General features: G+C 36.8%; 1 protein-coding gene across 4 annotated transcripts in view; it reads right to left on the reverse strand.

Moving 5' to 3' along the window:
• Nucleotides 1-12995, reverse strand: part of LOC132161537 (myosin-10) — a 70263-nt gene that overhangs the window by 24831 nt on the left and 32437 nt on the right. The window contains exons 4-13 of one of the 4 annotated variants that reach the window (XM_059571658.1): nucleotides 11852-11879; nucleotides 10420-10522; nucleotides 9837-9866; nucleotides 9191-9208; nucleotides 3058-3150; nucleotides 2370-2433; nucleotides 1990-2088; nucleotides 1644-1787; nucleotides 965-1060; nucleotides 77-195 (exon numbers count right to left, since the gene is read on the reverse strand). In XM_059571658.1, the coding sequence (XP_059427641.1) occupies nucleotides 77-195; nucleotides 965-1060; nucleotides 1644-1787; nucleotides 1990-2088; nucleotides 2370-2433; nucleotides 3058-3150; nucleotides 9191-9208; nucleotides 9837-9866; nucleotides 10420-10522; nucleotides 11852-11879 (794 nt within the window). Of the gene's footprint in view, nucleotides 1-76; nucleotides 196-964; nucleotides 1061-1643; nucleotides 1788-1989; nucleotides 2089-2369; nucleotides 2434-3057; nucleotides 3151-9190; nucleotides 9209-9832; nucleotides 9867-10419; nucleotides 10523-11851; nucleotides 11880-12995 lie in introns of all 4 variants that reach the window. The other 3 variants (XM_059571659.1, XM_059571660.1, XM_059571661.1) reach the window with 3 other exon arrangements.

Below are 12995 nucleotides of genomic sequence, written 5' to 3' on the forward strand. Positions count from 1 at the left end.
AATGAAAACACTGCTTTACTGCTGAAAGCGTAGGTGATTTGACCGATTTACAGTGGAAAACTTAATAGCTCATTACCTGCTCTTTAGTTTGGGCTTTTTGTACATAGTCTCTGCCCACTTTGATTCTTGGAGACAGGATGGCACGTGTGAACTCCATGACATTCATGCCAAGCAGGTGGCAAAGCTTTTGAGCAGCTGAAAAAAAGAAAATAAACAAAAATGGTTCTCTAATGCAAACTGACCAAAAATGGCGACATTCTTTTTCAATTTAAAGGATTTTAGAAGTATCCCTTATGCACTTAAACGGTGGTGAGAGAAGTTATTATGGGACATTTTCGCTCATGAATATAAGAGGTTTTTCAAACAAGTCAGGTCGTTATTGCAATTTACTGACTTCTAAACCCCTACAGCCCATTTAGCAGCCAAACAAACCCCAAGAGTTCCCCCTCAGGACCACCAGCATGACTAGAACTTTCCAGCTTTGAGTCGTGAATGACTTGGTGGCTTGAACAGATGAAAGTTTCAATATCATACCGTGAACAATGATGATAAAAACAAATTAATCAAAAAGCTAGTGGAATTCATCATGACAGTAAAACTTTTGGGACTCTTACGTAAACACATTTGATTTAACGCAACTTAGCACAACTATTCCTGTATTTTCTTTTAATATGAAACGTATCCAAATACCATTCAAACTGTCATCATGGGAGCCCAAGAGTACAACGGGTAATTTGTCAAAACAGAGCAGTGGAGAACTGCACAAAAACATCTGCCGCAGAGGTTAGACTGGAGGGTAGTGTGGATACCAAACACACTCTAATGCTAATGCACTGCCAAAAGATTTACGGAGATAAGTTCTTGACATAATACGTTAGATTTCCATTACTGAAAAAAAAAAACATTATCTCTCTACTAAAAGGTGGCATTATGCATTTCTGAAACTTTTAAAACAGATGAGTACCTGTATTTTCTGGCATAGAGGCCTGGTCGGTGTTTCTCTCCTTCTTGAACACAATGTTGCCAAACTGCAGGACGGCTGATACAACCTTGAGCATTGCTGCAGTGACGAAGAAAAATCTCTGAATTGCATCAAATTGCAAAGTAAATGTATTATCATTTGATTCAACAAAAAATTTACTTAAAATAAAATAATACCAAACCTTTATTGACTTGTACATAAAATTCCGCTGGCCTGCAATGCTCTGCTAATTTTTGCAATTTCGATGAATAATGCTTTACTCATGGCTTAATGAGCTTTAATAAGAATTATATTTTACCAAGAGAATGGAGAGGACTTTGATTAAACATCCTACCTGGGTTTAATTTATACTGTATATAAATAATCTGTTTAAACGAACAAAAAGGGTAAATTGTTTACAAAAATTGTTAGTGTTTTAACATAATGAATTAACTTTGTGCATGCCTTTAAATAAGAATTTAACTATTAAATAGTTCTAAAAGTTTATTAGTGGAGAGACTTCGTGAGACTCTTGTACTGTAAATTCACTGTCCATTTTGAATGCAACACTGAAGGCAAAAAGGTGTGTAATACCCATTTCTGATGATTTACTGGTATGCATGTATAAAACAGCAGTACATATACAATGTAGTAGAAGTAGGTTTGTTTCATGTGTGCTTACATAGGATTTCATCATGGGAGAAACTCATAATATGCATGGCTTCCATGGTCTCTTGGAAATTGTCCTTGTCCTGTTGGCCAGGAATGGGAATGTTACCGTTGGAGAGGAAGCGGTAGTTATTGAAGCCCTCCAGGAGTAGATCAGCTGCCAGAAGAACAAGAGCATTAACACAGCTGCAGCCTTCTCTAGACAGCAGACAGCACCATACTCTCCATAATCAGTCTGATTCCTGCACGTGTTGAGAATATTCAAAGTCTTCTTCATTGCATCCATGTTGACCTTGCACTTAGAATGAAGTCTCCCAGTCTCATTGCTAAAAACTGACTGTGTTAAAAGAAATACTCACATCTTAGATGTTCTCCAGAACCAGCCAACAGCTGGTAGAAGACATGGAAGGTGCGTTCATCTTTGGCTTGGCGAACAGCCCTGGACTTTTCAAGAAGATCTTTTGACTAAGTTAAGGGCAAGCAAAGTCCATTTTACAGATAATTTTTCAGTGTACGTCAAATCGAACCTATTTGGATTTTCTTTCTTAAATTTCAAATTTCAAATTCAAACAGAGTTTGTCTGATTTAATTTTATTTGTAAACCATTAAACAATATTTTTTATAATTCCCTTAGTTCTGCTGAAAAAAGTCACAGAAATTCACCCATTTCAGGCATTTGATCTTGCAGCTATTTGCAGCATTGCTCAAAAGTAATGGAATGGTTATCAGACAAGGATACATGTTTCAATGTTGGCCCCCACAATGTAACCGGTTACATCAAAGTTGATGCGGATGAACTTGCCCTGTGGAAAGACAAATATTTAAAATGTGTTTTGTTTTTTTTCCATGACGTGCTAATTCTGGTCATGCTTTCTAAAACATCCTGTTGCATCACAGCTATCATTATATATAGACCTAATCAACATTTCTAAGAATCCATCTGAGCAGATGATCATCCATGACTATTTGGACAGAGGGGCTTGTGCATGCATGATATGCAGCACATGTTTAAAAAGCTCTACTTGAAAGGAATCTGTTCTCAAAGCATGCATAAAAAGCTAACAGACATGCTTATTTGCAGCAAATGCACCCAAAATAATTACCTAAAGGAATTCCTGAAGAATCTAATTCCTCTGTGGTTTTTGATTTGTTTGTATGCTTAAAAGCTTGCTGCTGATTTTGACGCATGCCAGCGAAAACTCAATCAGCTGACAAGAGGAGTCAATACAAGACAGACGGCTAGTTCTCTCAGATCGCTGAACGAGGATTTTAGTGAGTGTGAACCTAAATGGCCCTTTCCAGATGCTACTTGCATAATGTAATAAATGTCATTGTAAAGTAATAAATAACTAACCATAGCTGAAACAAGGTTACAGTAGGAAAAACAGAGGTGGAATTATCACATCAGAATTAATAGACCAACTTACAAAGCGTGAAGAGTTGTCATTTTTCACTGTCTTGGCATTCCCAAAGGATTCCAGAATAGGGTTTGCCTGCAGAAGTTGACGCTCTAACTCTCCCTGTAATGCAAAAGTCACTGGTTAGAAACATTATGTATTTAAATACATGATTAAATGAAGTTTCACACAAACACAATGAACTAAAGTTCAAAGGTAGAGTATAACTAAAAAGAAAAAAGAAAATATGTTTGTGAAACCTTGAAAAGAAACCCAGTGAAAATGTTCTATTTATTCACCAAATAAACAGAGTGAAAGCAAAGAGAAACATTTCCAATTTTACAACCATTTGAGCATATATCACCTTAAAACAGTATACTGCTGATCACCTTGGGTTAGTTTGTATCATTAGTAAGGTCTTTATCAGGGCTGGGTATCGATTCAGATGTTCCAGATCGATTCGATTTCGATTCACAAGCTCTGAAATCGATTCGATTTCGATTCGATTTTGATTCTCGATTCGATTCTCTATGCAAATGCAATCGACTCAGTGATCTTTTGTGCACGAGGTGAATTGTGAGGAATTTTGCTTGTGAATGCATTTGAAATCTACGGAGCCCAGCAAGTCACCTGTAGAAAGAAAAAAAAGAAAAAATTTCAAGCCGTGGCGACGGTTTTGCAATCCATCGCCTGAGTTTATAAACCGTGCTCACGAACTGTTCCCTTGGTTTAACAGACCGTACCCATGCATTTCCAATCTGTGCGCTCAGATTTTGTAAACCGTACCTTCGCTTTTTGAATTTCCACTTTCGCAATCCATTCCCTCGGATTTGTGAACTCAGGGATGTGTGACTCCGCTCCCACCGGCAGATTCATTTCTGTTTATTAAACATTATTTTTCATGGTATTCTATGAGACCATGATCAGCATTCACAAAATCTTCTTTTTAGCGTTTATTTTACATTTATAACCAATAGGATAAGACCCCACTGCCTGTGTTTTATAGCCTAAAATAGACGCTAAAAACAAGAATAGAAAATTCCCAGAATTTTCTAAAGGAAAAATAATATACAAAAAAATAAAAAACAAATAATGTCCCAGTTATGTTGTCATTCCTTTGCTCTGTAACTGAATGCAATGTCATATTAAGCGTTATTATTTAATAATAACATTACCAGCGAAGCATGCATCTAACCCTGGGGAGTGGAAGCTTAGTAGAATAAAATCACCCAAATAAGTCTTCGTGTTAAGAAAGAATAGTACACAAACATTTCCAAAAATGTAAAAGGCTATTTTAAAATAAAGCATTCATGAATTATTTTATGACAAAATTTTTTACTGTTTTAAGTGCTATCATTTATTTAGCCTGTAAAAATAATAAAAATAACAATTATTTTTTATCATTATTATATATTATTATACAGGTTATGCATAAGAAACTTTTATACAAAACCAAAGAGGAACAAATTACTCCAAAGTCAGTCACAATGGCAGGTTTACTTTACAATAATAATCAAGTGCTAAGATTATCACAAATTAAACAAGATTTTTATGCACATCTTTCTTATTAAATCGTTGTATTCCACTTCGTACTGCACTTGATAGAGAATCATCTAAGACACTTTGCTGTAGGCATATTCCACATAATAATATCTAATAAAATAGTATGTTAACACGTAGGAGCTTGCTGCATGAATCCGTGAGTACAGTTTACAAATCTGAGGGAATGGAAAAGCATGTGCATGGATAATGAATTCATGGGTAAGGATTCAAAAACTGAGGGTACGGTTTACAAAATCTGTGCGTATGGATTGGAAATTCATGGGTACGGTTTATTAATCCGTGGGCACGATTTGTTAAACCGAGGGAACAGTTTAAGAATTTGTGAGTATGGTTTACAAACTGAGGGGACGGATTGCAACACTGTCGCCATGGATTGAAGCTATTTTCTTCTACAGGTGAAGTGTCGGGCTCCGTAGAAATCTTCGGTTGTGTGCTCGGCTGTGGGGGTGTCTTGTCTGGGTCATCACATGGTTCCGCAGATTTGTAGTATTACTACAGCATTTCACCTCTGCATTACAAATCACACAAATAGCTTTGATCTTGTCCACAACACTATCGTCGTCGTCTTGCTTGCGAAATCTAAAATGCTTCCATACCTCTGATTTTTTTATGTGAAGGTGGCATCAACGTCAACAAAGCACCTGAAAAAACGCTACTTTAAGCACTGAATGAATGAATGACAGGTTCGCCTCTCGCTCCTTGGTAACATCACGCAAGGCAAATAAGAGGGTGACATCTAGTGGAGAAGACTTGTAATTAGATTAACGTTAATCTTACGTTTATCTAATAAATAAATATGGGGGAAAAATCGATTCATGGCCTTTGAGAATCGATTTTGAATCGAACACATTTTTAAAAAAGATTAATCGAAAAATCTATTTTTTTACCCAGCCCTAGTCTTTATTAACATCCACTTTTTAATACACAAGTTTCGGAGTGGGATGACTGACTCCAAACTCAAAAGTTCCATATCATCTTCATCACAAATACCATTTAATTGACTGTATTCTTCACATAATTTTGTTGAGATGGCATGGCTAACAATCAGTCTGCTTCCATAGCAAAGCCATATCTCTTCATTTTACCCTCAAACCAGAAGCAGATCATCTGGATGGAATAAAAATAAACTACCCTATAAACCTAATTAAAGCCTGGGTAGCCATGAGAGGCTTTTTGTGCAAATTCTCACTGGTTGCCTGAATGGTACAATCATTGGGGGACGGGTGGGGGGTGGGGAGGAAACTCCTCAAATTAGCAACGACAGGCGCCCGAAGCCCCACTGTGCCACATCACAGAGTTAGTCTGCATCACAGCTCCTCCAGCAACAAATCTGGGACATCCACCCCCTTACATCCTCTAATCATCCACAGTGTTGCCCACGTCCACCTGATAGGAAGTTTAGACAGGTGTCCCATTGTTCTTGCTGCTGTCATGAAACAGGAACACATACGGCGTAAGAGAACGCCCACCGTGAATTTACACCCTGTTCCCATTACGTGATCCAAACCACAGCAAAATAGTGGATACAGTCCAGGGGATTTTGAAGTTTTAACATTTTCATGCTTATGGAAATTTAATTTGATAAAAAGACTAAATAAATAGACTGCAAGTTGTTTAACTGTTGAATGGATGCTGAATTGTTTAAACACATCTGGGTGTATCTGAGAAAGAGAATCAGTAACTGAAGTCAGAACAATGCAATGAACTTCTAAAAAGGATTAATGGTGAAGCTTTATGAGAAAAATAACAGGCTTCACTCTCATCTAAACAGGAGATAAATAAACTATGAACATGCAATTATCGCTGTGCATCGCGTCAGCATTTCATTTTCACTTCCTATATCGTTCATAAAACAGGTTTGGGAAATTTGGGTCTGATTTGTCATGGGGATGCAAGACGTTCCAACGATTCTAAATAAAATAGACTTAACAAATCGATAACCTTTTCTCAGGCAAATGCCGTCACTCATGCTGTAATTCGCCGTGCAGACCCCTTGCACATGCGTATCAAAATAATTACTTTACAATAATATTAACATGTAATTAAATATTACATCCATACCAGTAAACATTTGCTGCAAACATTCGAGCACTTAATTTCTAGCACCTGAAAACCGGCAACAAGAGACAGCGTCATACGTCACAGGGAGCTTAAACAGCGTGAGCTCACGTGTCAAAACTCAGCATCCCTGAACAGAGCGCTTTCTGTTACGTTAATTGTTTCAACCAGGTTGTCGGCCAATTCTTTAATGATCAAAAATTTAAAAATAATAATTTTCCAGGACAACAAGATTTTTTCCAGGACAATCTATGTTTTCTCTCATTTTCAATGTGTTTTCCAGGACTGGAAAATTGGTCACTAATATTCCAGGATTTCCAGGTTTTCCAGGACGCGTGGGAACCCTGAAACCATTGAAGTGGTATGACAAAAATGCATTAGCAATGGTTATTTTTAGCAAATTATGGTCTGATAAGATTAAGTCCAAAAGGAACTTTCATCTTTATAGAAAGTATGCCAAGAACTACAGGCATTTGAGATGGTCTTTGCAGCAGAGCTCTTTGTAAATGAACATTCCAGAACTTTCCAACTGCATAGATGGAGTAGAGTAACATGTGATCTGACAAACAGGAATTCAGAACTGCACCATCAGGCCATCCTTAATAATATTTTGTTTGCCGTAACCCGACCAACCCTGTCAATTTAGGACCGACTCAATTTTTTTTTTTCTGCTTTTAGTCCGACCGACTTGCTGATTGTACATTTGCGTTAAGGCAGACCAATTTTTTTTTTATTCTTCAAACAACTAATACAAAAGCAATAAAATAATATTAATTATATTTTAGTAAGTACTGTAAATATATAAATTGCCTAGGCCTACATACAAACAAAGACTACGTTCTTTCTTAAAAAAAAACCCAGTGACGTCATCTATGTTTACACAGATGTCACGCTATGGCCTGTGCGTTCGCTTCGTCTCAGACTCTCATTCATTGTCAGAGTCAACGGTTCGCGCTTGGTAATGATGGCTGCAGTAAACAAAATGTTCGCGGTCACTGTTCAAAGTCATACAGGTTCGGGCACCATAATACATCTAAAACATTCATTAAAACAGCTGGACACTGCTTTAACTTGGCACGAAGTTCTGGAAAAACTGCCCAGATCTTTTCCCATCCCTTCTCCCGTCAAGTTTAAAACTTCGAAAATCTATTGCACGAATCGATTGGACCAACCAACACAAGTTTCGAAAACGAAAATAGGAAATTGATTTTAACGGCCTTCTCTCGGAGATCTTTTTTGATCACGTGTCACAGCAACTGCAGCTTCGGACACACGCATAACAGCAAATAATACTTTTGCACAGTGTTTCTCTTTTTACAACAGAAAGACAGTCTCATGCATACAGATACAGATTCGAGCTAGAATCGCCTACGTATTTGAACTTTTGTTGTTGACATTTCTAATCGTAAACAGCCATGTTGAAGCCTGCAGTAAATGTTTTGCATTATGGCAGTCCACTCTTATTGTTTTTCGAGAATGTTGCACTCCTGTTTGTCATTGTGCACATAACTTCACGTCAATAAATCATTAGAAATATTGGTCTTTACCAATAAATTGAATCTTTACATTCGTCCTGTCTGTTGTCCGTGGATTTACCGCAGTGGATAAGATGCATGCCTTTGGTGTGAGAGACCCGGGTTCGAATCCACTGTGAGACACCAATGTGTTCCTGAGCAAGACACTTAACCCCTAGTTGCTCCAGAGGTGTGCAACCTCTGACATATAAAGCAATTGTAAGTCGCTTTGGATAAAAGCGTCAGCTAAATGAATAAATGTAAATGTACCTATATTTGGGTTTATTTGCTGTATAAAATGCATCTAGACATGCAAAATCGATTTTACAATCGATTCAATGAACACTTGTCAATCAAATCAAACAGGATTTTTTTCAAAGTTACAACCCAAGAGAGCAAAGTAAACGGTCTCTCATTTGTAGGTTGCATTGACACCTAGCGGTGGATGCAAGTAAAACAGTATCTCATTTTTTTTTCTTCTCACCTGAAATTCATGTAATAAACATGTTTTTGACAAAGATAACAATTTGTTTGTGGTCTATATAGCCTGCATCAAAATGAGGTTTGCAATGATGCGCCCGAAGGCATGGGTTGAAGACCCAGTCAGTGACGTCACGATATGCTAATTTGTTTAAATTCATACCTACGTAATCACCATCGCCAAAATTTTACTTTTTTTTTTTTACATTGAAACTTAAAAAAAAAAAATAGACCGACCTACCGACCCTTTTTTTTTTTTAATGTACTGTTACTACAAACCAAAATATATTTAAGTATGGCCTCATACAGTATTTTTAAAGTGTAATGATTTACAGACATGTAAATTATTTGACATCACCCCCAAAAGTATAGTAAATTGGATCCACAGAGAACAGAAAAGAATAATTAAGAAGGTAGATTTTATATTGCAGAATGAGAAGTCGTAGTAAAAACAAATAAACAAAAGATGAGGGAAAAATGAACAAAAGTAGCAGCGTGAGATAAGAAAGAAAATGGGGGAAAAAAACAAGGGACAACAAGCTACTCACATAAAACAGGATTCCGTTCTGTAATCAGATTATTATCATGGAAACAGAGGTGTTAATGTCATAGAGGGAAATACACAAACACACGACAGACAAAACACACAAGAAAGGGTTGATTTAAGAACAAAATGTGCTGTGAATATATGTGAAGGATACTTCCTCAGTTTGTGAATGTTACTGGTCTAAATAACAGAACTGAACTTTTGTGTGTGGTGCTAAAAACACTCAATTTCCTTAGTTTTTTTTCTTTCTTTCTTTTTCTTTAACATCTCTTAGACATCAGATGATCAGGTCTTTACTTTGTTAAATATGAAAATGACTTCAAAATGTCAGATTTTCACAACATGCAAATATCTCACTATACCCCCAGCTACCCTGACAAGTTAACTAGGTTTTCTCTAATATGTTTTTTCCAACACAAAAGACGTGTACACATTCAAAACCATTTCACAAATGTGACAAAATATGTTCAAATAATACAAATGTAAACCATCTAAACCCCTTAAAGCAATGTGTTTGCTTATATCAAAAATTTTTCCAGAGTGCTGGAAATTTCCCCTTGGACTGGCTGCATTCCATTGGTGTTTATACAGCAGGTTAGTTTTGCATGCACAAGCAGAGCAGGTATAAAAGCTTAAAGGGAACTTGCCTGGAGTTTGACTGCTTTAGGAGATTCTGGCTGTTTGTATGTAATAAACAAATGTAATATGTTAGAACGCATCAGGGCCACATTCTCCAAGTGTCTTAGACCACGGGACAGATCTAAGCCTTTAGTATATTGCATAAATTTGGCCATGCGAATACATTAAGACTAGTAACTGCAGCATGTAAAACTCTTTAGCATGCTTGCATATATTTAGGTAATACATGTTATCACATATTAAGAGAACAGGTAAACTGTACAAGGATGACAAACTACAGGCCAGTACTGCAACCACTAAGATGTTTTCTCAGTATAGGTCCATGATACTTATACACACAGTTAAGAGCCATAATGATCATCTAGAAAACAATATCAGTACATTAGAATTTACACAAAACACTATCAATGACATACAAGTTCATGTTGTCCACTGATGAATGTTAATTTGGTTAAAATTCCCCTTCTAGCAAAAGCACCCTGATGTCATTGTGACTAGATAAGATGGTAAATTGGTAAAATTCATTGGTAAAATTCAACAAGAATGTCAACATGAACGATTCAGCGAATCGCAGAGAGAAATGGAACTCACTGGAATGTTGTGGTCCTTCCTTCCTTTGTGAGACGATGCAACGTGAGCCAGGTACTGGATGACTTTTTTGGTATTTTCTGTCTTTCCCGCACCTGATTCCCCTCTGCAAGAGAAAATTCCAATTAAAAGCAAACATAAAAATATCATTAGAATAATAAAATACCACAACAGATTGGGTAGATATTAAAGCACATTTGCATTCCACAAGCTAAATTAAGCATCCGGCTGTATCCTGTATCACAGGTCTGCTAGCTCTGCTGTTTGTTTTTACAGCTGCAGCTCCTTTCAGCAGCTACAACTCTGACTGAGGAGGATTTGGTCTATAGTGCTTGTGCATTACACAATGAGCTTTATTACATAAACATTACAAGTCTTTTATAATATTACTGACATGCATGATGTGTTTTGATGACTTTTTTAAAGTCTGATTCAAAAGTTCTTCTCCCAATCTGCCCATAAATGGAAAAAAAAAATCTTTAGAAAGACGGCCAAAGTTTTTCCACCAATATACTATATGCATTATATCCATGTATGTATATATATATATATATATATATATACACATCATATAAACATCTGTCAGATTTGTCAAAATGGCGCTACGCTGATTTGGAGAGACACAGAGGAGAGGAATTGTTGAAAAAAGTTGCTATTTTTGTTTTCTTCGTGTACAAAAAGTATCCTCGTCTCTTCATTACGTTACGGAGTATTCTGACGATGCTTTTCATACTTTCCTGGACCTTCACACTGTTATTTATTTGGCAGTCTATGGGACAGTCTCAAGCCTCCCTGTTTTCATCCAAAATATCTTAAATTGTGTTCTGAAGACGAACAAAGCTTTTTACGGGTTTGGAATGACATGGGGCAAAGTGAATAATGAAAAAAATTTCATTTTGCAGTGGAGTAACCCTTTAAGTGCAAGATTCCTTAACCCTGCATTCTAGCTACATGGACATATGTTTTCACAGTGGCTGTGCAGAATGGCATGTGCTGCAGTGGTTTCGGCAGGTCAGAAGGGGTCGACTTTGAGAGATGATGTATAAAAAAAAAATAAAAAAAAACTTATAACCTCTTACAGTGCTACTAAGACATGAGAGAGACTGTTTACTTATTTACAATGTGCAAAGACAATAATTCAGGCTTAATGCATCAAAAGCTTTCATTTCTATGGATGAATACTTATAGGCTGACTAGAAAATATTTGCCGTTGGTCTGACTCATCTGTGAGATGCTTTTCATGCCGAACAGCTGCAGCTACTGATATTAAATACAGTAATGATACATGACTCATGTTTTCAGGCATAGCTGTACATGTATGATTCCAAAAAAGCCCATTCCTGTGCAGCATTGGGGATGTGACATCACTTCCATCAGCCAGACTGATTGACGTAACCTGTAACTGCTGAATAGAGATGTCCTAATGGTTACTCACGTGCAAAGAATTGATTGGTCCTCACGATCTGCAAAAAAGGAGACAGAAAAAAAAATAGGTCAGCATTTTCAGTTCAGTTCTCCTGAACCTTTAATTCAAATCAATCCACTTTGACATTTAAAAGAACCTAAAACAGCAAAAGACAAACATTTCACCACAAAGTGATTTATCAAATACAAACAACACATGTACATTTAAGCAATCTTGCAAAAGAAACAAAAAAATCTATTTTATGGTTTATTCCTACCCAACTATTATTACAATCTGCTGTCATATTTGTATATACTCAACAGTGTATATTATGACTATTCTGTCTTTTCAACAGATGGAAAGTTTCCATGAAAGAAAACAGCAGAGAGAAAGATGGCTCAGTTTCAGTGCCAACTGAAAATGCTGTGCTGGCCTAAAATGCAAGCTAGAAAACATCTGCAAAACTCGTTATGTCACACCTCGTCTATATTCAAAGTAGGTTTCCCACTCATCTCACTTCATAAACAGGTTGGTCTTCCACAAAATGGAATGATTTTGCAACTTTGAAAATGAAGGCTTTTTAGGAAACTTCTAAAGCGAGCAAAACTGTTTCACAGTGATACTAAACCTCTGCAAGAGGAAGATAGGAGCATCATGTGACCGCTTATTTGAGGATGGTTTTTAAAAAAAAGGCATATATCACATTTCGTATATGATACAGTCTGCCACCTCACTGATTTTGATGTTTTAGCTTAAATGTGACCAAAACTGTCTCTGCCCTACTTATACATTTCATTTCCAAGGCACAAACAGTTAAATGTCAACTCCGGTAAATGCCAGAAATACTTGCATGAACATTATCCTATGCTTGAGAAAGCCTCTGACATGCTTTAAGCGCACTGATCTCTGTAACATCAGCTCACTTTAATCAAATAGGTAATTGGGTTTGAGTATTAAGAGACAGTGTCAGGACACACCAGGCTCAGATCATGCCCAGAAAAAGAACAATCTGAATGGAAACAGATCAGCAGATTTAATGTACTACTTAATGTCCTGCAGACTCCTCATTATACAGGACATCTGATTCAATAAGCTCATAAAGTAAACTACTTCCTCCGCATTGTACAGCGGTTTCAAAACCACATTCACCGTACTCAAGCTTTTTGTGCATCAC

This window comes from Carassius carassius, chromosome 17, assembly GCF_963082965.1.
Source record: "Carassius carassius chromosome 17, fCarCar2.1, whole genome shotgun sequence".
Classification (NCBI taxonomy): domain Eukaryota; kingdom Metazoa; phylum Chordata; class Actinopteri; order Cypriniformes; family Cyprinidae; genus Carassius; species Carassius carassius.